The following is a 24,456-nucleotide window of genomic DNA, read 5'->3' as shown; positions in this document are numbered from 1 at the left end:
TCGAATCAGCTGTTATAAGGTTACCGATAAAGCACCAATGTCTCTAGCTACAATAAGAAAGCGCGCAAAAGACGATAAGTTAATCGAAAGTGTACAAAATTTGATCGATTACAAATGGTGAATTTGAGATGGGCGTTTTGTCACATTGGGATTTTATCAAGCTGCAGGTGAACACGTGTACGTTTGAGTCGATATATCTTCGATTGCATTTCAGATATGGGGATGAATTTTGTACTCGTTACTTCAAAATTGTGCCTTCTTGAAAAATGTATGAGGTGACATTTTCGACTCTTTATACGCAGAGTATACTTGTACACAAGGCTTTTATAACTTGTTTTTAAAGTTGCTTAAAAGTTTAGTGAAAGTGAAAAAGTGGCCATGTATTTAGGCATATATATAAATACATAAACATTATAGATATTGCGACGAATATTAGCATCACTAAATGATACTCACATCACTAAGCGGTTATTAAATAAAAAAAAAAAGATATTTTAGGCCAAGCTTCTCTTCCAATTTACATCCCGTTCCTTTTTTTTATTTTTTCCTACAAATTGGCGGGACGGGACCTACTTGTTTTATGCCGACTCCGAACGGCATCTGCGAAACAGACGAGTTTTCACTGAGAGCTTTTCATGGCAGAAATACACTCGGAATGCTTGCCAAACACTGCCGAGGGGCGACCCCGCTTAGAAAAATTTTCTTCTAATTGAAAAACCTTATTTCTAAAATTTTGATGTTGCTTTGCCCGGGGTGTGAACCAGGGCATTCGGTGTGGTAGGTGGGGCACGCTACCATCACACCACGGTGGCCGCCGCTTATTAGGTTATTAAATAAAGGCACAACAATAAAGCAAGCTGCCACTCAATCAACAAATCAATCATCATTTACGCACATACATACAAGACAGCAGAGAGATACTCACAAACGCATGTCATCATCAGCAGAAGTAGTACTCACATATACACGCGCATGTGGCTAGTAACCAAGCATGAAGTTCACGAAATTACTAGACCTTAGGAGAAATGGGTGAACGAGGAAACCGAGTGTATAAAAGCAGCGCAAGCTGAGGCATGACTAATAAGTTTGGCTTAAGCGCGCTATTGATTGTGAAGTATAAGTGTTATTGTGAAGTACTTTCAAAGTAGTCTAATAAAAACCATTTTGCATTATTGAATATTGGAGTATTGGAGTTATTTATTCAACAGTTTAGCGATTCGAACGTTAGCAGAAGATTTAGAATAAGCGGAATTTACAGAAATTCGTTACAATATGTTGGTGCGAAGTACGAAAATTCAATGTTCTAAATGGTCATGGTAGGCTTCTCTTAGTAAAGCTCTTCACAAAACGTTCAATAACAAAATCGAACAAACTGCTGCAATTTTTAACGAGGTTTGGTAAGAACATTGTTTCTATCTGTTTTTATAGCTTCTTACCAAAGACATTAATAGTACATATACCAGCTTTTATAACACGTAATATTCGTGATTTAATTATTTGGCTGAATCCTTAATATGTATATATATGAGAGCACACAGCTGCGTATATATAGTTCGGTTTCGGAAATGCTCAACATTTTTTTCTTTTCTTTTTATTTTCTACTTTTTAGTTCTAGGTGGAGAAAAACTTACCTTACTTACTTTATTAAAAGGAGAAAAACATACTTTCATTAATTCAGAATGCATACAATACCTACTTGTATGTATACTAGACTGGGTCAATTTATTAACCGATATCGCGCCATCGATTTTTCGATAGGATTTGGGCTCAGGAAAAAAAGTTCCACTACACATACCCAAAAAAATAATTTACGAGCCTGCGAAAAAAAAAATGGCGAAAGAGTAAATTTTTCGACCAAAACACTTCCCAAAAACCCTAAAGATATTTTTTTTTTTTTTTTCAAAAAATTGTTGTAAAAACGTTGGCGATAACACATACTCGATGAAGTTCCAAGATTGTAACTAAATGGGAGGTCTCTTAAAAATTGATCGCCAGATTCCCCCCGTTCCGTACGATTTTTCTTAATATCCAAATCCGTGCGCCCCCTTTCGGAACTTTTTGTTTTGTTTCATACTGTCAAGAAAAGGAAATAACTCCCGCGGGCGTTATTATTATTTTTTTTTTTTTTTGAAATAAATTCCGCGCGCGTTATTGCACTGCACGAAATTTTTTTCAAAATATGTACATAAACGTTGCGTTTTAGTGTGGACCTCCACATATAGTCTAAGAGCTGGTAAGCATTTTCGAGCAGGTATCTGAGGCACAGTGAAAATTATGTACAATACCTTTTTAATAGTATCTAAATATAGAAACGCAGAACTGGCTAAGGGGTGGCGGGGCTGGAACAACCCTTGAATTTAACAAAATAATTAATTTAAGTATGCTAAAAATATGTTTGAGGCACTTGGAAAATTAGATATGTTAAAATTTAATATTTGAAAAATATAAAAAGAAATAAGCCAGATTATTAGGTTGGGTCAAAAACTTTGCGAGGTCATTGCAAAATATTTTTTTTTTGATTGAAAAAATGTTTTTGAGGCACTTTGAAAATTAGATATGTTAAAATTTAATATTTGAAAAATATAAAAAGAAATAAGCCAGATTATTAGGTTGGGTCTAAAGCTTTGCCAAGTCATTGCAAAATATTTTCTTTTTTATTGAAAAAATGTGGTTTTTGAGGCACTTTGAAAATTAGTTATGTTAAAATTTAATATTTGAAAAATATAAAAAGAAATAAGCCAAATTATTAGGTTGGGTCTAAAACTTTGTCAAGTCATTGCAAAATATTTTCTTTTTTATTGAAAAAATGTGGTTTTTGAGGCACTTTGAAAATTAGTTATGTTAAAATTTAATATTTGAAAAATATAAAAAGAAATAAGCCAAATTATTAGGTTGGGTCTAAAACTTTGTCAAGTCATTGCAAAATATTTTTTTAATTGAAAAAATGTTTTTTAGGCACTTTAAAAATTAGATATGTTAAAATTTAATATTTCAAAAATATAAAAAGAAATAAGCCAGATTGGGATGATTGCAAAATAATTTTCTTTTAATTGAGAAAATCTTTTTGAGGCTCCTTGAAAATTAGATATGTTAAAATTTAATATTTGAAAAATATAAAAAGAAATAAGCCAGATTATTAGGTTGGGTCTAAAACTTTGCGAGGTCATTGCAAAATATTTTTTTTTATTGAAAAAATGTTTTTGAGGCACTTTGAAATTAGATATGTTAAAATTTAATATTTGAAAAATATAAAAAGAAATAAGCCAGATTATTAGGTTGGGTCTAAAGCTTTGCCAAGTCATTGCAAAATATTTTCTTTTTTATTAAAAAAATGTGGTTTTTGAGGAACTTTGAAAATTAGTTATGTTAAAATTTAATATTTGAAAAATATAAAAAGAAATAAGCCAAATTATTAGGTTGGGTCTAAAACTTTGTCAAGTCATTGCAAAATATTTTTTTAATTGAAAAAATGTTTTTTAGGCGCTTTAAAAATTAGATATGTTAAAATTTAATATTTCAAAAATATAAAAAGAAATAAGCCAGATTGGGTTGGGTCTAAAACTTTGCCAGATGATTGCAAAATAATTTTCTTTTAATTGAGAAAATGTTTTTGAGGCTCCTTGAAAATTAGATATGTTAAAATTTAATATTTGAAAAATCTAAAAAGAAATAAGCCAGATTATTAGTTTGGGTCTAAAACTTTGTCAAGTCATTGCAAAATATTTTTTGTTAATTGAAAAAATGTTTTTGAGGCACTTTAAAAAGTAGATATGTTAAAATTTAATATTTCAAAAATATAAAAAGAAATAAGCCAGATTATTAGGTTGGGTCTAAAACTTTGCCAGGTCATTGCAAAATATTTCTTTTTTTTAAATTGAAACAAGTAAGAAAGGCTAAGTTCGGGTGTAACCGAACATTACATACTCAGCTGAGAGCTTTGGAGACAAATTAAGGGAAAATAACCATGTAGGAAAATGAACATAGGGTAATGCGGCAGTTACTCACGAACGTACGTGCCAAAAACGTGTCAGCTGACACGACCTATCTTATGAGTGTGAAATGTAAACGAAAACTCACCGACGTGCAACGCCCGTACGTACGTAGCCCGGAACGTAGAAATCAAAACAATTTTGATTTTTTCCGTAAGAACGTGTCAGCTGATCGCTCTCTCACTAGACAGAGTTGCCTAGTAAACCTTTGTGCGCTAATTTTTTGACCGTTTGCACTTTTATGCAAAAACACCTAATTAAAGTTTGAAAAATTGTGAAATAATTCGAAATAATTATGTAAAAGTGCAGATTATAATAATGTAATCTATTTATACTTATTTAATATTTATTCCGGCCTTTTACAATATCAAAAATTAAATTGGAAATAGTTGATGTTTCCATAAGCATACATGCAAAATGGTCAATGGCAACAGTGCTTATCTGTAAACAATACACACACAAATATGTTATGACCATGTACACAGACGCACACATTGATTCCTACGGGCTTGAGAGTTCGGTCAAACGTGCTTCGTACAACAAACGTCCTTACGTACGGCACACGTCGGTGGGTAACTGCCGCATAACCCTGGAATGCGTTTTTATGACATGGGTATCAAATGGAAGGTATTAAAAAGTATTTTAAAAGGGAGTGGGCTACAGTTCTATAGAACTATAGAATGTGTTTGTACGATATGGGTATCAAATGAAAGGTGTTAGTGAGTATTTTAATAGGGAGTGTACCTAAATTGTATATGTGAAGGCGTTTTCGAGATATCGACCAAAATGTGGACCAGGGTGACCCAGAACATCATCTGTCGGCTACCGCTAATTTATTTATATATTGTAACGAATTTAGTTCAATCCCTCTTATCTGCAACCTTCTACTAACGTTCGAATCACTAAACTGTTGAATAAATAACTCCACTATTCAATAATGCAAAATGGCCTTCATTAGACTACTTTCAAAATAACACTTCTATTGCTCGCCAGACAGCGTCTTAAATCAAACTGATTGTCGCGCCTCTGCTGTTGCTGCCTTTTATACTCTGTGATTTCTCATACGCATACTTCTAGGCGCTTCCATTTCTAAAATTTACTAGTTAGTTATCTGCTATAAAATTATAACTACAGATGCAGGAGTATAGCTCCTCATATACGCGTGTATTTGTGAGCGACACTTCCACAATTATAATTGCCTACTTTTGGGAGTATCTCAGATATCTGCATGTGTTTGTGCGTCTCTTTTCCGCTGCGTGTACGTACATAATGATTGATTTGTTGATGTGCATACAAGACACTGCTTAGCATCGGCTTAGAGATGATAGTATAAGGGATACTAGTGTTGCCAATATTCGTCACAATATGTAATACCACGAACAATATTCCTGCCATTTATTTATTTATTTTATTTATTTACGGTCTTCTAGACCTAAATTAGGTAAATGTATGTATGAGATCACTATCTAAATGGTAGTGCTTTGCAATAGTTATATAATAATTTCTTAAATTTATCGATATTTGGACATCGTTTTATTTCACATGGTAGATTGTTGTATTCTCTCAACCCTTCGTAGTATATATTGTTCTTGTCGAATTCTGATCGAACCATGATTCCAAGGGCTTTAGATTTCGCCCTGCAGAACTTTTTCATTTTCTTCTACTTAATATGGTAGGTGTCACACCCATTTTACAAAGTTTTTTCTAAAGTTATATTTTGCGTCAAAAAACCAATCCAATCACCATTTTTCATCCCTTCTTTTTTATTTGGTATAGAATTATGGCATTTTTTTAATTTTTCGAAATTTTCGATATCGAAAAAATGGGCGTGGTCATAGATAAGGAGAGTTCAGATAAGTACGTGAACGAAGTTTAGTATAGATATATCGAGTTTTGCTGAAGTTATCGTGTTAGCGGCCGAGCGGAAGGACAGACGGTCGACTGTGTATAAAAACCGGCCGTGGCTTGAACCGATTTCGCCAATTTTCACAGAAAACAGTTACTGTCATAGAGGCTATGCCCTTACCAAATTTCACATGGATTTGTGAATTTTTGTTCGACTTATGGCTTTAAAAGTATTCTAGACAAATTAAATGAAAAAGGGCGGAGCCACGCCCATTTTGAAAGTTTCTATTATTTTTGTATTTTGTTGCACCATATCATTACTGCAGATGAATGTTGACATAATTTACTTATATACTGTAAGGATATTAAATTTTTTGTTAAAATTTTACTAAAATTTTTTTAACAATTTTTTTTGTTAAATCGGCCTACTGATTTTAAGATCGCGGGTTCGAATCGAGCTCAAGGCCTAACAATAATTTTTTATCATTATTATTGTTATGATAAATTTTTTCTTAATTGAAAAAATTTTTAAATTAGAATAGAATAAAGAAAAAATTTAGACAACTGCCAAAGCTCGTTGTATAGATCCATTTCGGGAACTGCTAAATTCCTTCATCGGCAACGTTTAGGCGCCGCTGCTATAACCATTCAGCCATCACAGCGGTTTTTTGTTTGTCTTCATTAATCCTACTTCTATTCTGGTTCGTGCCAATTGATATTCACAACACTGCGACATCTGTTGCAGAATGGATGTGAAAATTGGACTTGTTTGATGGCAATGCTGCCATAGTGTCATATTTTATTGACACTTTTTTCCCCGTGCTCTGGGATGTATTAACAATTTTTGTTGTTATATCGGCCTACTGATTTTAAGATCGCGGGTTCGAATCGAGCTCAAGGCCTAACAATAATTTTTTATCATTATTATTGTTATATCTATCTCGATTAGTTTATGCCGTTACGGGGTACCGTTACGCGAACAAAGTTAATATACTATGTGAGCTCTGCTCAGCTGAGTATAAAAATGTTTTTGAGGCACTTTGAAAATTAGATATGCTAACACATTAATCATCATTTACACACGTATATAGAAGGCGATGAAGAGATTACTCACGCACACACATGTAGTCATCAGCCCAAGTAGTACTCACCGATACACACACATATGGCTATAAAACAAACATAAACTACAGATATACATGTACTTATATGACTGTAACCAAGCATAAGCTACAACTTTTCACGAAATTGCTAGAGCTTTGGAGAAATGGATGTACGAGGCTACAGAGATATAAAAGCAGCGCAAGCTGAGTAATAACTAATCAGTGTGATTTAAACACGCTATCAGTTGCGAAGTGAAGTTTAATTGTGAAATATAATTGTACTACTCCGAAAGTAGTTTAATAAAGATCATTTGCAATACAGAATATTGGAGTTATTTATACAACAGTTTAGCGATTCTAGAGTTGGAAGAAGGTTGCAAATAAGCCGAACTTCCCTAAATTCGTTACAATATTTAATTTTCAAAAAGCCTCAAAAACATTTTTTCAATAAAAAAAATTATTTTGTAATGACCTGGCAAAGTTTTAGACCCAACCTAATAATCTGGCTTATTTCTATTTATATTTTTAAAATATTAAATTTTAACTTATCAATATTTTCAAAGTGCCTCAAAAACATTTTTTCAATTAAAAAAAATTATTTTACAATGACCTGGCAAAGTTTTAGACCCAGCCTAATAATCTGGCTTATTTCATTTTATATTTTTCAAATATTAAATTTTAACATATCTAATTTTCAAAGTGCCTCAAAAACATTTTTTTAATTAAAAAAAATTATTTTGCAATGACCTTGCAAAGTTTTAGACCCAACCTAATAACCTGGCTTATTTCTTTTTATATTTTTTAAATATTAAATTTTAACATATCTAATTTTCAAAGTGCCTCAAAAACATTTTTTCAGTAGGGGGACTCATGTAACCGCATAAATGCCTTATAAAGTGTGTAAACGTATAAATTTATCTAGTTTACGCACGAGCTGTCAAATTTTGTATGAAAAATCATTTACACAATTTGTATAAATTTACGCGCACATTTCATTGTGTAAACGCGGTAAACTCAAAGGAATGCAACCTTGCAGACATTACAGACGGCATTTTCATCAAAAATCTCCAACATCAGCAAGTAAAGGCGTTTTAGTTTTGATTTTTCACTTAATCTTGGTATTTTTTAATTTGTATAACAATCAAAAAAATTTTTTTGGAAATAATACAGCTGAAAAACAATCAAGTTTATCAAGAGTATTACTAGGTGCGTTCATATAACCGCGTGTGTAAATGGATATAATTTTACACCTTATAAGTTTATATGCTATCATGAGTCCCCCTAATAAAAAAAAAATATCTATTACCTATATTACCTAATAATCTGGCTTATTTCTTTTTATATATTTCAAATATTAAATTTTAACATATCTAATTTTCAAAGTGCCTCAAAAACATTTTTAGCATACAAAAATTAATTTTTTTGTTAAATTCAAGGATTGTTTCACCCCTGAGCCAGTTCTGCGTTTCTATATTTAGATACCATTAAAAAAGTATTGCACATAATTTTCATTGTGCTTCAAATACCTGCGGTTTCTGAACAATGCAGAAATGCTTACCAGCTCTCCTACTAATATATCTTTTTTGAGCGATAAAAAAATTATTCAAAAACTGGTTTGAAGGTATTTTATTTCATAATCCACCTACTATCTTGCTGTCTGCATCTCCAAAAATAACCAAGAAAAAACATTGTTTTTGCATTTTTAGCAAAACTTATATATATGAAATTACACGGTTTGGCTAAGTAAGTCAAGTAAGATTTTAGGCTGAAAAATAATAATGTGAAATGGTTTCTTTCTGGATACATATTCTATGCTGTTAAATTTTAATCAACTTTTCGTTGAAACTCAGGTAGCGTGGTCCATATAAATCCTTTTGTCTTGCCATCAATTTCCATCGCATCTGGTAGCGGAAAAGGAGTAGTACGATCATAATAATAATTGCTGGGGGCGTGCATTATGAACTGTAAGGCGGAAAGTTTTCGAGAGAGCTCCTCATCCGGACCTGTAATTCGTTATATAGTAGTGGGATTATTTTCGAATAAACATTATTAGAACAAACGATAGTATTCCTTTCAAGTAATTCGAATACAAGCTTACTATTCGAATATAACGAATAATAATTTGCCCACAAATACTTTCTTACCCCTACCTACTTACGCACATATCTAACACCTAGATAAAACCAGTGGACAACTAAAAAAAATTGCATTGTTCAGAAACCGCAAAGAACTGACTGCTGTTGTTGTTGTATTTACGATAAAGACACTCACCGAAAGCTTTGGGGAGTGTTATCGATGTTGATGGCCCTTTGCCGGATATAGATCCGGTACGTTCCAGTAACACAGTACCATTAAGGTGCTAGCCCGACCATCTCTGGAACGATTAATATGACCACGTTAAACCTTCAAGGCCATACCGCCCTCTCCACCCCTAGTTCCATGAGGAACTTGGGGTCGCCAGAGCCTCGCCTGTTAAATATGTGTATGATGTGTAGGATTCCCCTCGGGTAGGTGAGGTAGATTGAAGCATTTTGACAGGCCTGCAGCCTTTTCCAGTATGTGTTTGTAAGACCAGACGACCAAACAATTACTTTGTAAGTGGTTAGCAACGTTTCTTTATCTTCCCCAGCTGCTGCCGGCAAAGTATTTGAGGATTTTGTTGCGGTTTTTATTTTAGTATTTAGTATTTATTTATTTAGTATTTATTTATTAAGCCAATTAGAATACAAAATCTTACAGGCTAAGAAGAAATATGTGGTAACAGTAGGCAAATTACTAGTATAAATAAATGGCTTACTTATAAAAGGGGTTTATTGTACTTAAACAGCGCTCTTTTGAGCAAGAAAAATCTATTTCCAAATAATTTAAAATTCTATTAAACTCAATCAAGGTTCTAGTAATTGGAGCATTGATTGCATAACGAGCTTTGAAAAGACGAACATTGAAGAATTCAGAGTTCCTAAGCGCTCTGGCAGGAATGTTTATGAAAATCCTCTCAAGGAGCATTGGGCAGTCAGTCGCACCGCGAAAAACGTCAAAAATAAACGACAGCGACAAAATTAGTCTCCTGTTCTGCAGTGACTTTAAATGAATCAATAGGCATCTAGCTTTATAAGTCGAAATGGGTTCAGAGAAGCGTAAGCTGCGCAAAGCAAAATATAAGAATACGTTCTGGATCCGCCCGATTCTTGCAATGTGGCACTGATAATACGGCGACCAAATGAAACAGGCATACTCAAGTTTAGAGCGCACAAACGCTGTATACAAAAGCTTTAGCGTGTAAGGGTCAGAAAACTCCGAGCTATGACGCCTAAGAAATGCAAGCATGGCATACGATTTCGAGATGCAAAGATTAATATAGTTTGCGAAAGTAAATTTGGAGTCAAAAGTTACTCACAGATCTTTTATTTCACTAACCCTTGTAAGGGGCGAGTTAGATAAATGGTATGAGGTATCAATGACATTAACGCGTTTTGAAAAAGTTATATGAAAGCATTTTTTTAAGTTAAGATTTAACCGATGCCGATCGCATATAGTAGAAACCTAACTGCAGAGAAGCAAGAGCGAATGTCATTAATGAACAATATGAAGAAAAGTGGTCCTAGGATGCTTCCTTGTGGGACACCAGAACAGGCCACGAAAGGCGAAGACCTCACATTGTCCACAACAACCCTACAACTGCGGTTTTGTAGGTATGATTCAATCCATTTTAGAAACACTGAGTGGAGACCCATACAGGCCAGCTTATTAACCAGGACTACATGAGAAACCCGATCAAAAGCTTTAGAAAAGTCAGTATATACTGCGTCAACCTGACACCCAGACTAAAAATCTGCGATGTAGTCATCAGAAAAAATAGCTAAGTTAGTCAAAGTTGAGCGTCCGGGAAGAAAGCCATGTTGCTCTGGACATACAATATTCTTAACGAAGAAAGTAATTTTTCTTGGATTATGCATTCAAAAAGCTAAAAAACTAAATCTAAGGTGCGACCAAGTAGATTTGGGTAACAATTAATTTGCCTTAAATCAATGCTGTAAAAAGCTATCAATCACATATGCTGGAATCGGTCCAGAAACAATTTTTGCTTTTCGCTTTAAAACACTTACCATGGGATCCTTCTAAAAATCTTCCCCCCTATTGCAGGCGGTTAAAACTAATACAGCTACCTACATTGCAGAGCCGCAGGGAGATGCTGGGTGTCTTATTTATTGTTAAATTAATAAGAGGGTCAATAAATAGTCCATTTTTGCTTGGTGAAATTAAGTTTAACGTTCCTATTAGGCCATCTAGACATTTTCAATCAATTTTTGTAGCTACATGCAGGTCGAATTATGAAATGCACGAACCACTTCACTGCTTATGTCGTGATTTTAATAAACACTGTAAAAATTTAGACGTCTGCGACTCGTTTCTTGGTATTAAAAATACCTTTTAACTACATTAAATTTGTAATTCGAAATGAAGCAAAGAACGCTAAACCGTGATATACTGTTCAACCCTCTGTTTCAAATTTGAAGTACCAGTTACTTGAAACTTGTTTGCAAAATTGCGTTGTGATCATTATTTTTTTTTTATGTATGCAATCAAATTTACTCTGTATAAATTCTATTCTGTATATATTTTATCTACTATTAATTTGCTTTATTGTCAATTTCATAAATTACTATTTACTAGCTCCTTCATGAGTACATTTTAACACATTTTCAACATTTTATCTTTTGCTTACTTCTAAGTTTTCAATTGAAATTGTCAAGCGTTTAATTCAATACTGTTTAAATATTACTTTAAAATTGATGACTGCTTATGTTGTTTATATCGTGTATTACATCTGAGATTTAAGTGTCGGTATATTTGGTCTGTATAATTGTTTAATTTGTAGACTGATAAATAAATAAATAAATAAATATATTTCATTCAGGCTGGTAACATCACCCACTATTAATGAAGAGCTGGAAGTCTCTTGAGACCAATTTATGTTAGGAAGGTTGAAATCCCCTAGCACGCAGAGATGATCGCCACCAATTTTATTCAGAGCTAAAGAAACAATATTGTCAACATGCGCTGTGTATAAGTTATGGCTACTGTTGGGCGGAATATAAGATGCACACAGAAATATTGAGTCTGGGGTGCCTCGGATGTGAACACAGACTTGATCAAGCAGCCCATTGGTACACACGAAGAAGCTGGCTGCATTGATTTAGCAGTTGTTATTGTTATTGATGAATTTTTCAAATTGTGTGAGCAGATTAGATAAAACTGAGTTATTTTCGTTGAGCTTACAATGCAAGTCACGAACTTCGGCTTGAAGAGAAACAGTTTGTTGAGCAGTCAAGGCAGAAAGAAGTTGAGAGTTAACTATTTTCAACTCAGCAAAATTATCATTCACTGCGCGGAATTTGCATTTGCACTTTTAGATACAATTTCGATGGCAGGTGAACGAGTATTGTCTCCGAAGGTTTATCGATATTGATGGTCCTTTGCCGACCATCTCGGGAACGATTTAGTACGACCACATGGAACCTTCTTGACCATACCGCCCTCCCATCCCCTAGATCGATGAGGTCGCCAGAGCCTCGGCTGCTAAAGAAACAGGATTCGCCACGGGTAGGTGAGGTTGACAATTGGGTTGGAAAACCCATAAATTGCACTGGCAATCCATTGAAAGAGTGGCGCTACACAACCTATTGAATCAGTTTGGTATTTTAATCGCCTCTTAGGACAGGCATACCTGCCGCGGGTATATTCTAAGCCCCTAACCCGCTGGGGATACAGAGTTACCGTGGATTTTGTCGGTGATAATGCCAGGTTTCGCTAGGTGAAGAAACTAGAAAGACCAGGGAGATATTTGTTTATTTTAAAAACTAATTCATCTATTGAAGGGTCATGCCCGTTGCCATAATCGTGCAGTCGTCGGCATAGGAACTGATTGTAACTCCTTCTGGCGGGAAAGAGAACTTTGATATGTAGAAATTAAACAGAAGCGGGGATAGGACACCACTCTGTGATACCCCCTGTTTAATTTTCTTAAGCTTTGAGATTTCGTTCCTAAATTGAACCGATGCTTGCCGATCATTCAGATAATTTACGGTCCATCTTTTTAGACAAGGAGGAAGGTGTAAGCCTTCTATGTCTTGGAGTAGTGTGCCGTGGTTGGCTGCGTCAAAAGCTTTTGACAGGCCAAGAACCACGAGCACCGTCCTGTGATGAGAATTTTCCTGATTTAGACCGTAATTTATATGAGTGTTTATGACCTTTAGCGCGGTAGTGGTGCTATGCATTTTGCGGAAGCCATGTTGGAGGGTGGCTAGGCGAACGTTCGCCGTGAAATGATGAAACAAGATGGTTTCCAATGTCTTCGTTACTGGCAAAAGGAGTGATATCGGTCGATATGACCCGCCTTCGTTAGCTGTAGTAGTGGAATTATCCTTGTAATTTTCGCTTATTTGGGAATGATAAAGGACTTTAGTGACAGCTTGAAACGTGCGTTAGGTAGTTTATTTCCTCAGCGCCAAGGTTTTTTGGTATTGGCATAGTTATTCGGTCGGATATTGAGATAGAGGGCTTGGCCTTTTGAATGGCTTTTTCAACCTCTGTGGGGGTGGTGGTAATCAATGACACGTCGTGCTAATGTTTATGTGCCCATCTGTTTGCACGACGTCTGGCCTTGCCTACTGAAGGATGCATTATAAATTGTCGGCAAAAGGCGCGCGCGTATTACTTCGAATTCGATAAAGTTTAATCGCCGAAAGCGTTGGTTACTTTATGCTGTTGTTGTTGTTGTAGCGATAAGGTTGCTCCCCGAAGGCTTTTAAGAGTGTTATCGATGTGATGGTCCTTTGCCGGATACAGATCCGGTACGCTCCGGTACCACAGCACCATTAAGGTGCTAACCAGACCATCTCGGGAACGATTTATGTGGCCACATTAAACCTTCAGGCCATTCCCTTCCTCTCCACCACCAAGTTCCATGAGGAGCTTAAAAGGTGGACCGCAAATTATCTGGGTGGTCGGCAGGCATCGGTGCAATTCAGAAACGAAACATCAAAACAAAGGAGAATTAAACAAGGGGTGCCACAGGGTGGTGTCCTATCACCGCTTTTGTTTAATTTCTACATATCTAAGCTACCTTCACCACCGGAAGGAGTCACAATCGTTTCCTACGCCGATGACTGCACAATAATGGCCACAGGCCCAGGCCCAAAGATCGATGAGCTATGCAATAAAATAAACGGCTATCTCCCTGATCTCTCCAGTTTTTTCGCCTCGCGAAACCTGTCATTGTCACCGACTAAATCTTCCGCGACCTTATTTACAACATGGACGCCCCAAATGTCGACCATATTGAACATCCACGTCGATGGCACTACGCTACCGACTGTCCTACACCCCAAAATCTTAGGTGTGACGTTTGATCAGGATCTACATTTTGGTGCGCACGCAACCGCAATTGTTCCAAGAATTCAGAGCCGTAATAAAATCCTCAAATCCCATCATCAAAAGGGGTTCAAGGGGTTGTGTAGCGCAATATATAGCTTCTCCAACCCAATTGTCAACCTCACCTTCGAGCGGCGAATCCCGTTTCACTAACAGACGAGGCTCTGGCGAACCCAAGCTATTCATGGAACTTGGGGGTGGGGAGGGAGGGATGACCTGAAGGTTCAATGTGGCCATATAAATCGTTCCCGAGATGGTCGGGCCAGCACTTTAATGGTGCTGTGTTACCGGAGCGTATCGGATCTGTATCCGACAAAGGACCATCACATCGATAACACTCCCCAAAGCCTTCGGGGAGTAACCTAATCGCTACAACAACAACAACAACAGGAGCTTGGGGTTGCCAAAGCCTCATCTGTTAGTGTAACAGGATTCGCCGGGGATAGGTGAGGTTGACAATTGGGTTTGAAGAAGCTATATATTTTATATATATTTTAGTCGCCTCTTACGACAGGCATACCTACCGCGGGTATATTCTGATCCCCGAAACCGCTGGGGGATGGATACTTTATAATTGTTTTGTTGGATTGGACAAAGATTTAACAGTTAACCACAGTTTACCAACACAAGCAGAGAGAGTACATTTCTTTAGATGCTCCTCCCATTTCACTCGTTTGTGTTCATTTACCAGGGTCGAGTTGTCTCGCCAGGTGGCGGAGGTACAGCAGGGAGCCACAAATGTTTTGTAGAAATTTCGGGGGTGACGAACGTTGTTTTAACCCAGAACAACTCAAAAGGTGTAACCAACTTTTACACGTGACACACTGGCCAGAGTATGACCATACGAGGTTAATCCTTTTTCGAAATATACAGCAGAACCACAGCCTGGGCCTGGGGTTAGGTTAAATACCTCCCCGGAGCAGGAGGGTATAGAACAGTCCAACCCCAATGAGCTGCTCCAAAGATAACAATTTGTGGGAGGGAAGCAACGAATTAAGAGGTTACACTGAATTGGCAGCCCTTGGTCGGAAAAAAATCCCGGGTCGCTTCGGTACATAGAACCGGCTGCCGTGGGTAGCGTATAAGCCATGATCGTCGTATAGTTTGGTCTTTTTTGCAAATCATTCTAAAAAAAAATAAAAAACGAGGGGCACAGTTTAAATGTTTTTGAATTTTTCAGCTACACAAAAAATTTATGTTTTCAAACTGAACACCATGATCGGAATATTCTTTATTGTTACTTTTTTCTTTTATTCCCGTCTTACAGTTAAAATAAAAATTTCATCTTTGCCATGGTTTTAACGTAAAGTTATTCTTTGCAGGGGATGTTGCCTATTTGCGTTAAGATTACTTTCCACTTTGGCTCTCATGGAGGCCATTACCCGTTGGGTACTAACAGCTTTCGCTGGTTGTGCGGATCATCTTTAGCGCATGTATGGCATATAAGCTTACTCGTACTGGACTTAGTTGGTTTTTTGTTTAACTGTAATTAACATGCAATTTCTTTCCATTCATTTTTTTCCCAACATTTTACGTGGTTTAATTCCAATTTTTTTTTGCATAGTTTGCCTTGTACGTACTTAGGAATGGGACTTAATACTAAACTTGCTGACATTTTGCCGCATTAAACGCTTGAGGATAAATAATTCATTTTGCTCATATAATTATTTTCTATGAACAATTTTTTTATGTAATTATATTATCTAAAGTCTAGGGAAAGCATTTAAAAGAAATATTTGTGTTTAATCTTTTTAGGTATTGAGCTTCCAAAAAAAAATGTTATTTATTTAATTTTAATAAAAATTGAAGCTTTGCACATATAATTACTTTACTGAGGTAACTTTCCTGAGAGTTAGAATGTTTGAATTTTGCGGTGATACACTATTTCTACGCAGGCAGACAATAATTTCTGCTAAGGATATAGTTCGCTCATATGATGTTAGCTAGTATACCATATACTTCGAAGTCACTGAGCATTGATGAGGATATGGTGGTCTTCACCATGTAAACGAATGTGGTCGCCCTGGTGTGGAGGTGGCGTACTCGCCTACCACTCCGAGGTCCTCGGCAAAAGCACCATCAAAATACTTTAGGAATCAGCATTCTGCAGCTCATTCGAGCGATGAAAACGTGTTGTTACGCTCCGTACGTTTTTCGAAATTTTATTATATTGCGATGCAGCGTTTAAGGCGCCATGCCGCAAAATGTAAGATTTTGCATACTAGTATGCATATAAGTAGCATCCCTAATGGATGCCTACGCATTATATAAAATCCTTTATTGAGTTTACCTATCAGATATGATGCGGGGTCGAATCCATCACGAGGGTCTGGACTAGCTTGAGTTGGAATTAGCCAAGTTAGAAAAGCAGATTTCTCGCAATAGTTATCAACTAGAAGGCCTCGTATTTGAGCATAGTATACGTTTTGCTGGTCATCCATTAAAGATACAATGTCACTGTCCTTGTAATTTTCGCTTATTTGGGAATGATAAAGGACTTTAGTGACAGCTTGAAAACGTGCGTTAGGTAGTTTATTTCCTCAGCGCCAAGGTTTTTTGGTATTGGCATAGCTATTCGGTCGCATATTGAGATAGAGGGCTTAGCCTTTTGAATGGCTTTTTCAACCTCTGTGGGGGTGGTGGTAATCAATGACACGTCGTGCTAATGTTTATGTGCCCGTCTGTTTGCACGACGTCTGGCCTTGCCTACTGAAGGATGCATTATAAATTGTCGGCAAAAGGCGCGCGCGTATTACTTCAAATTCGATAAAGTTTCATCGCCGAAAGCGATGGTTACTTTATGCTGTTGTTGTTGTTGTTGTAGCGATAAGGTTGCTCCCCGAAGGCTTTTAAGAGTGTTATCGATGTGATGGTCCTTTGCCGGATACAGATCCGGTACGCTCCGGTACCACAGCACCATTAAGGTGCTAACCCGACCATCTCGGGAACGATTTATGTGGCCACATTAAACCTTCAGGCCATTCCCTTCCTCCCCAACACCAAGTTCCATGAGGAGCTTAAAAGGTGGACCGCAAATTATCTGGGTGGTCGGCAGGCATCGGTGCAATTCAGAAACGAAACATCAAAACAAAGGAGAATTAAACAAGGGGTGCCACAGGGGGGTGTCCTATCCCCGCTTTTGTTTAATTTCTACATATCTAAGCTACCTTCACCACCGGAAGGAGTCACAATCGTTTCCTACGCCGATGACTGCACAATAATGGCCACAGGCCCAGGCCCAAAGATCGATGAGCTATGCAATAAAATAAACGGCTATCTCCCTGATCTCTCCAGTTTTTTCGCCTCGCGAAACCTGTCATTGTCACCGACTAAATCTTCCGCGACCTTATTTACAACATGGACGCCCCAAATGTCGACCATATTGAACATCCACGTCGATGGCACTACGCTACCGACTGTCCTACACCCCAAAATCTTAGGTGTGACGTTTGATCAGGATCTACATTTTGGTGCGCACGCAACCGCAATTGTTCCAAGAATTCAGAGCCGTAATAAAATCCTCAAATCCCTTGCTGGCAGTACCTGGGGAAAAGACAAAGAAACGCTCTTGACCACATACAAAGCAATTAGCCAGCCGATTACGTGCTACGCGTCACCCATATGGTCGCCAAGCCTAAAAACCACCCACTGGAAGAAACTACAGGCCTGCCAAAATACTGCTCTCAGAATCGCCACGGGCTGTCTTCTTAGGTCCCCAGAACACCATCTGCATAATGAGGCGAGAATACTCCCCATCAGGGAGAGAAATGAGATGCTGACCAAGCAGTTTCTGTTGAATACCCAGAAACCTGGGCATCCCAACAGACATCTGATTGACGAACCAGCACCGCCTAGGGGCTTAAGGAGTCATCTCCGTAAGCATTTTGAGGAAATACGGCACCTGAGAACCCAGCCGTATGAAGCGGAAAAACACAAGCAGGTCCTTGGTGAACTCCATAGACAGGCGTTGGACCTTTATGTCGGGAATTGCCCGGTGAATCCAGTACTTGAAGAAAAATATCCAGAACTCGCAGAAGAGGAACGCTTACTCCCCAGGGAAACGCGTGTCACTCTTGCTCAACTTCGTTCTGGATACTGTAACAGGTTAAACTCTTACCTATCCAGAATCAACCCCGACATACAAAATGTATGCCCTGCTTGCAATGTGTCCCCACATGACACCAACCATCTCTTTAATTGTAATGTGGAACCAACGCCTCTAACACCCCTTTCCTTATGGTCCACCCCTGTTGAAACGGCAAGTTTCCTTGGACTCCCGTTAGAGGATATTGATGACAATTTGTGATCGGTCGCGGCTATTAGGTGGGGCGAGCATTGCTACAACAACAACAACAACAACAGGAGCTTGGGGTTCAAGGGGTTGTGTCAATATATAGCTTCTCCAACCCAATTGTCAACCTCACCTTCGAGCGGCGAATCCCGTTTCACTAACAGACGAGGCTCTGGCGACCCCAAGCTCTTCATGGAACTTGGGGGTGGGGAGGGAGGGATGGCCTGAAGGTTCAATGTGGCCATATAAATCGTTCCCGAGATGGTCGGGCCAGCTCTTTAATGGTGCTGTGTTACCGGAGCGTATCGGATCTGTATCCGACAAAGGACCATCACATCGATAACACTCCCCAAAGCCTTCGGGGAGTAACCTAATCGCTACAACAACAACAACAACAGGAGCTTGGGGTTGCCAAAGCCTCATCTGTTAGTGTAACAGGATTCGCCGGGGATAGGTGAGGTTGACAATTGGGTTTAAAGAAGCTATATATTGCGCTGGCAACCAGAAGGGTTGCGCTACACAGCCCTTGAATCTGGTATTTTAGTCGCCTCTTACGACAGGCATACCTACCGCGGGTATATTCTGATCCCCGAAACCGCTGGGGGATGGATACTTTATAATTGTTTTGTTGGATTGGACAAAGATTTAACAGTTAACCACAGTTTACCAACACAAGCAGAGAGAGTACATTTCTTTAGATGCTCCTCCCATTTCACTCGTTTGTGTTCATTTACCAGGGTCGAGTTGTCTCGCCAGGTGGCGAGCAGGGAGCCAGAAATGTTTTGTAGAAATTTCGGGGGTGACGAACGTTGTTTTAACCCAGAACAACTCAAAAGGTGTAACCAACTTTTACACGTGACACACTGGCCAGAGTATGACCATATGAGGTTAATCCTTTTTCGAAATATACAGCAGAACCACAGCCTGGGACTGGGGTTAGGTTAAATACCTCCCCGGAGCAGGAGGGTATAGAACAGTCCAACCCCAATGAGCTGCTCCAAGGATAACAATTTGTGGGAGGGAAGCAACGAATTAAGAGGTTACACTGAATTGGCAGCCCTTGGTCGGAAAAAAAAACCCGGGTCGCTTCGGTACATAGAACCGGCTGCCGTGGGTAGCGTATAAGCCATGATCGTCGTATAATTTGGTCTTTTTTGCAAATCATTCTAAAAAAAATAAAAAACGAGGGGCACAGTTTAAATGTTTTTGAAATTTTCAGCTACACAAAAAATTTATGTTTTCAAACTGAACATCATGATCGGAATATTCTTTATTGTTACTTTTTTCTTTTATTCCCGTCTTACAGTTAAAATAAAAATTTCATCTTTGCCATGGTTTTAACGTAAAGTTATTCTGTGCGGGGGATGTTGCCTATTTGCGTTAAGATTACTTTCCACTTTGGCTCTCATGGAGGCCATTACCCGTTGGGTACTAACAGCTTTCGCTGGTTGTGCGGATCATCTTTAGCGCATGTATGGCATATAAGCTTACTCGTACTGGACTTAGTTGGTTTTTTGTTTAACTGTAATTAACATGCAATTTCTTTCCATTCATTTTTTCCCAACATTTTACGTGGTTTAATTCCAATTTTTTTTTTGCATAGTTTGCCTTGTACGTACTTAGGAATGGGACTTAATACTAAACTTGCTGACATTTTGCCGCATTAAACGCTTGAGGATAAATAATTCATTTTGCTCATATAATTATTTTCTATGAACAATTTTTTTATGTAATTATATTATCTAAAGTCTAGGGAAAGCATTTAAAAGAAATATTTGTGTTTAATCTTTTTAGGTATTGAGCTTCCAAAAAAAAAATGTTATTTATATAATTTTAATAAAAATTGAAGCTTTGCACATATAATTACTTTACTGAGGTAACTTTCCTGAGAGTTAGAATGTTTGAATTTTGCGGTGATACACTATTTCTACGCAGGCAGACAATAATTTCTGCTAAGGATATAGTTCGCTCATATGATGTTAGCTAGTATACCATATACTTCGAAGTCACTGAGCATTGATGAGGATATGGTGGTCTTCACCATGTAAACGAATGTGGTCGCCCTGGTGTGGAGGTGGCGTACTCGCCTACCACTCCGAGGTCCTCGGCAAAAGCACCATCAAAATACTTTAGGAATCAGCATTCTGCAGCTCATTCGAGCGATGAAAACGTGTTGTTACGCTCCGTACGTTTTTCGAAATTTTATTATATTGCGATGCAGCGTTTAAGGCGCCATGTCGCAAGATGTAAGATTTTGCATACTAGTATGCATATAAATAGCATCCCTAATGGATGCCTACGCATTATATAAAATCCTTTATTGAGTTTACCTATCAGATATGATGCGGGGTCGAATCCATCACGAGGGTCTGGACTAGCTTGAGTTGGAATTAGCCAAGTTAGAAAAGCAGATTTCTCGCAATAGTTATCAACTAGAAGGCCTCGTATTTGAGCATAGTATACGTTTTGCTGGTCATCCATTAAAGATACAATGTCACCAATTTGCAGGTATGAACCCTAAAATAAAAGAAAATAGTTGTATTTCTAAACTGATTACGTTTTTTACTAAAAAAGAAAATAAAATACAATACTTTGTAAAATACACTGTCCACGATATGCGTAGTGGCTTGAGCTACAGGTGTTTTAAACGGGAATTTCTTGAAAATGTTTCGCCTATTTCGCCCCTTACTCTGAGCTTTGCTATTGTTTGGAGCACCTGGTGCATTATAATTTGTTGATGTGGTGCTGACAGAAGTATTGGAAGCTTTAGCTTTAAACCGCGTAGATCTAGTACTCTTCCGTAATTTTTTTTCATCTGATCCAATAACTGTTTTATTTTCGCTAAAATCTTTCAAGTCTTTCTGTGCTTTAGTTTTCAATTCTTCATTTATTTTATCGCCAACTGCAGCATTGCTTTCGACTAAATATTTACTGTCTTTGATCTCGTAACAAGCTTGACAAATTTTGCCTTCCCCATTCCCCACCTGCCTCCAAAGAAGAGTTTCTGTTTTTTGACACTCAACACATCTCGGTTCAGTTATATTGGACATTCTTGTGTATTTTACTTTCTCAGAAGGAGATTGACCGCAACATATAATTAAACACCAAAAACTTGAAGAAGGCCCTAGAGCTGGATTTCGATTCGATTTTTAATCGATCAATCGATCTTTTTTTAAGGAATGAAGAATAGATTTTTTTTATAATCGGTCGACTTTTTTGTCTTCGAAGTTCTGATATTACATATTGTTACGGTCTGCTGCTACGGTCTACGGCTACGATCCACTTGGGAGCGTGTTCACGCGAACACACCTAGTGATGTGGCGAAAGTTGCGATAAAAAGTATCGAAAAAGAAGGAAAGACAGACCCGCCATCACTAGCGGAAAAGATTCGCTAAAATCTTTCAAGTCTCTGTGCTTTAGTTTTCAATTCTGCATTTATTTTATCGCCAACTGCAGCATTGCTTTCGACTAAATATTTACTGTCTTTGATCTCGTAACAAGCTTGACAAATTTTGCCTTCCCCATTCCCCACCAGCCTCCAAAGAAGAGTTTCTGTTGTTTGACACTCAACACATCTCGGTTTAGTTATATTGGACTTTCTTGTGTATTTTACATAGTGTACGTATACCAAGTGTGTCAACTAAGCGATAAACGTCAAAACTACAAACAGCCTCGCTCACCTGATGCAAATCTCAGGTCTAGAGTTGCATTTTTGGTACGTAAGAGTACTTCAAGCTGAGTTGCATTTAATAGTTTAAAAAAAACTTTTTAGTATTTACAGATGTAATAGTTGCATATATTTCCGCGAAAATAAGAATACTAGATTTGTAGCCTGCAACAATGCGGAAACATACGGAAAGCAAAATTTATTTAAATTAGAGTCAAAATATAAAGCGCCACACGTGTAACATGGAAAAATTTCAATTCTAAGGCTGTTTACACAAATCCATAAGGGCAAAATTATATAAAACGCTTTGGTCACTTCAAAAGCATATATGACACTACTTTATTTTTGCTTGGATTTCAAGCTAAAAAAACTAACGAAACTTTATCGGAACTTCAAAACACAAACAAAATTTCTATCATGAAAAAGCGAGGCCACTATTCCCCCATAATTAGCGAGTTTGTTATGTTTTTGTTTATGTTTTACATTTTATTTTTACATTAACATTTTTAACAATAAAACAATGCAAATAACACGCGCAAATTATTTCGATCTCTAATGGTTCACTTTTTTCACAAGAAACTTGATTCTAATTGTGTTTTTATGCACCAAATTTTCAAACTAAAAAAAAAAACTTTCATTTGTCTGAAAAAAATAAAGAAAAACGGCCGAATGTCAAAAAAACCTATCGAAGAACAAACTAGCTCGTTTGTTTTTAATGAAAGGTTGTATTTTTCTTGTATTTCGTTAGTTTTTTGAAATATAGTTTAGCGTAGGCACGCAACCAAAGCATTTATGTACATTTTTCGATACTTCGCCCGACAGATGAATTAATGAATGCAAGACAACCAAAGCGTCTGTTTAAATCCGCCTTAATTTTTGTAGCTGTGAAAGCCTCCTGCAAGTATAATGGTGCTGTAATTGCAAACAAATCAAACTCCTATATGACGCTACTTTATTTTCTAAGTATGTGAACTATATTTGAAAAAACTAACGAAATACAAGAAAAATTCAACGTAGTTCATTAAAAACAAACAAGCCAGTTTGTATTTCGATAGGGTTTTTTGACATTAGTTAGTTTTTTCTTTATTTTTTCTGACAAATGAAAATTTTGTTTTTAGTTTCACAATTTTGTGCATAAAAACACAATTAAATTCAAAGTGTAAATTGTGTGTGCAAATGAGTTTTTAATAAGTTTACATTTTTCAGTTTTTCATAGTGAACTTGGGTACAGAAATTCAAATTAAAAAGTTTTTCAGAATAATTTGAAAAACTCTACATTTTCTCTGCTTTTTACAATTAAAGGAGTAACCCTCCATAATAAATTAAACTTTTAATGAAAATCAATAACTCTGAACTGAACACTTTTCGTCATGATATAAAATTAAAATGCTGTGGAACAGGAGCAACACTTTTGTGACTACATAAACCCTGTTTCATTCTTTTACGTCTCTGCACAGAACCCTAATTGACCTTTTTCAACCGAAACAACAATGGCAACCCAGATTTTCCTGTTATGCACATTTAAGCGAGTGCCTGTCAGAAAGAAGTCAACACACTTGTACATGTACACTATGGTATTTTACTTTCTCAGAAGGCGACTGAGCGCAACAAAACTTGAAGAAGCCCCTAGAGCTGGATTTCGATTCGATTTTTAATCGATCAATCGATCTTTTTTTAAGGAATGAAGAATAGATTTTTTTTATAATCGGTCGACTTTTTTGTCTTCGAAGTTTTGATATTACATATTCGCCCGATTCTAAACAAAAATTCCGTGCGAGTTTTTTCCCTACTCCCATTCCTCGTATTCTAAATAAAAATTCCTTGTGAGTTTTTTCACTTCTCGCTTTCCTCCTATTTTAAACAATGTTCGAAAAAGCGGAAACCGGTTATGGGAGAAAAGTAGGTATTATGAATGTGAGGGAGAGGGAGATTTTTCTGTCATTCCATAGGAGTTTTTTCACTTGTTAAATTAAAGAAAATGCATCGAAATAGTTAAATGAAATTGGTTCTTTTAAGAAAGAACACTTATTTGTACAAATTTGTTCTAAAATATGTATTTACATTCTACCACAATATTCTCACTGTTAATACAACAACAACCACAATATTCTTTATTTTAAGTCGAAA

The 24,456-nt window shown here is 37.0% G+C and overlaps 1 protein-coding gene across 1 annotated transcript; it reads right to left on the bottom strand.

Annotated features, from left to right (window-relative positions):
* Positions 1-8,548: 8,548 nt before the first annotated feature.
* Positions 8,549-22,261, bottom strand: LOC137247506 (GATA zinc finger domain-containing protein 1). Its single transcript, XM_067778476.1, has 3 exons — positions 21,254-22,261; positions 20,993-21,179; positions 8,549-8,940 (listed from the first exon to the last, which is right to left on the bottom strand). Exons 1-3 carry the CDS (start codon positions 21,710-21,712, stop codon positions 8,762-8,764), a joined length of 825 nt encoding a protein of 274 aa, XP_067634577.1. The 5' UTR covers positions 21,713-22,261; the 3' UTR covers positions 8,549-8,761.
* Between the last annotated feature and the right edge of the window lie 2,195 nt (positions 22,262-24,456).

Source organism: Eurosta solidaginis, chromosome 4 (assembly GCF_040869045.1).
Source record: "Eurosta solidaginis isolate ZX-2024a chromosome 4, ASM4086904v1, whole genome shotgun sequence".
In the NCBI taxonomy this organism is placed as follows: domain Eukaryota; kingdom Metazoa; phylum Arthropoda; class Insecta; order Diptera; family Tephritidae; genus Eurosta; species Eurosta solidaginis.
Note: the sequence above shows the minus strand (reverse complement) of the source record. Positions and strands in the feature narration are given on the sequence as shown.